Raw genomic sequence first — 1,174 nt, 5'->3', positions numbered from 1 at the left:
AGCTATGGCTCCTCCCTTAGGTGAACAGCGAATGACGGATCATCCATGGCAAATTATAGCTCTAGACTTCATAGGCCCCCTGCCGCGGAGCAAGAAGCAAAACCAATATATCCTTTCGGTCGTAGACTTGTTTAGCAAGTGGGTTATGTTATGTCCTTTCCGGCGAATCGATAGTGTGTCACTTTCAGCTACGCTCCGAGATCAGTGGTTTTTCCGCAATTCAACCCGAGGTTATGATTACCGATAACGCTTCGTGCTTCTTATCCAAAGAATTCAAAGCTCTACTTGACAAGTACCAGATCCGACATTGGCTTAACTCCAAATACCACTCGCAGGCAAATCCTGTCGAGCGGGTGAATAGGACAGTCAATACAGCCATCCGTACTTACGTCAAGGAGGACCAGAGACTTTGGGACGTTCGCCTGTCTGAAATTGAAACGGTTTTGAATACTTCAATTCATTATGCGACAAAGTTGACTCCTTATTTTGTTACTCACGGTTATGAGCTATTTGCTACCGGTAGAGATCATAGCTGGCTGGGAGATAATGAACTTGCCTCTGAAGATCGATTGTCCCATCAAGAACAGATGTTCGGGAAAATTCGTGAGGTGGTTCAGAAGAACCTCAAAATTGCTCACGAAGAAGGGAGAAAACGATACGCCCTACGGCATCGGAACTTCAGTAAAAGTTTCGATGTAGGACAGCTCGTGTATCGCCGCAACATGGCCTTATCTAGCGCCGCGGACCAATACAATGCTAAATATGATCCACAATTTCTTCCAGCACGAATTGTGCACAAGAAGGGTGCCTCGTCATATGAGCTTGTGGACCTCAATGGAAAAAAATTGGGAATATGGCCTGCTGCCTTACTGAAGCCAGGATAACAACCAAAGGTTGTATGAACGGGTTTTTTTTCCAAAATATATATTTTTATCAAAGCTCCTATGGCGTTAGCCTGACGGGGCCGGAGTTCAATATTTTAACAGTTTTTCTTATTATCTATGTTAGTAATATGTAACCGATTACTCGCGGTCGGCTCGATGTTAGTATTACAAGTGTTCTCGTAATTGGGATGTTGCTGTCTCCAATGCTCTGTACGTGTGACCGACACGGGATACTTCCTATTTGGATGCAGCTGACCATTAATCAGCAACGCCCCCCTAGTATGTACCCC

At 44.9% G+C, this 1,174-nt stretch overlaps 1 protein-coding gene across 1 annotated transcript; it reads left to right on the top strand.

Moving 5' to 3' along the window:
* The first annotated feature begins 233 nt into the window (after positions 1-233).
* On the top strand, positions 234-884 carry LOC129761256 (uncharacterized). The gene has a single exon (XM_055758971.1). It carries the CDS (start codon positions 234-236, stop codon positions 882-884), a length of 651 nt encoding a protein of 216 aa, XP_055614946.1.
* The last annotated feature ends 290 nt before the right edge of the window (positions 885-1,174 follow it).

Source organism: Toxorhynchites rutilus, chromosome 1, assembly GCF_029784135.1.
Source record: "Toxorhynchites rutilus septentrionalis strain SRP chromosome 1, ASM2978413v1, whole genome shotgun sequence".
Classification (NCBI taxonomy): domain Eukaryota; kingdom Metazoa; phylum Arthropoda; class Insecta; order Diptera; family Culicidae; genus Toxorhynchites; species Toxorhynchites rutilus.
This window is presented reverse-complemented; position numbering and strand designations above follow the sequence as displayed.

Coding starts and splice junctions, on each gene's coding strand:
- LOC129761256 (XM_055758971.1), top strand. CDS start 234: ATGATTACCGATAACGCTTCGTGCTTCTTATCCAAAGAATTCAAAGCT.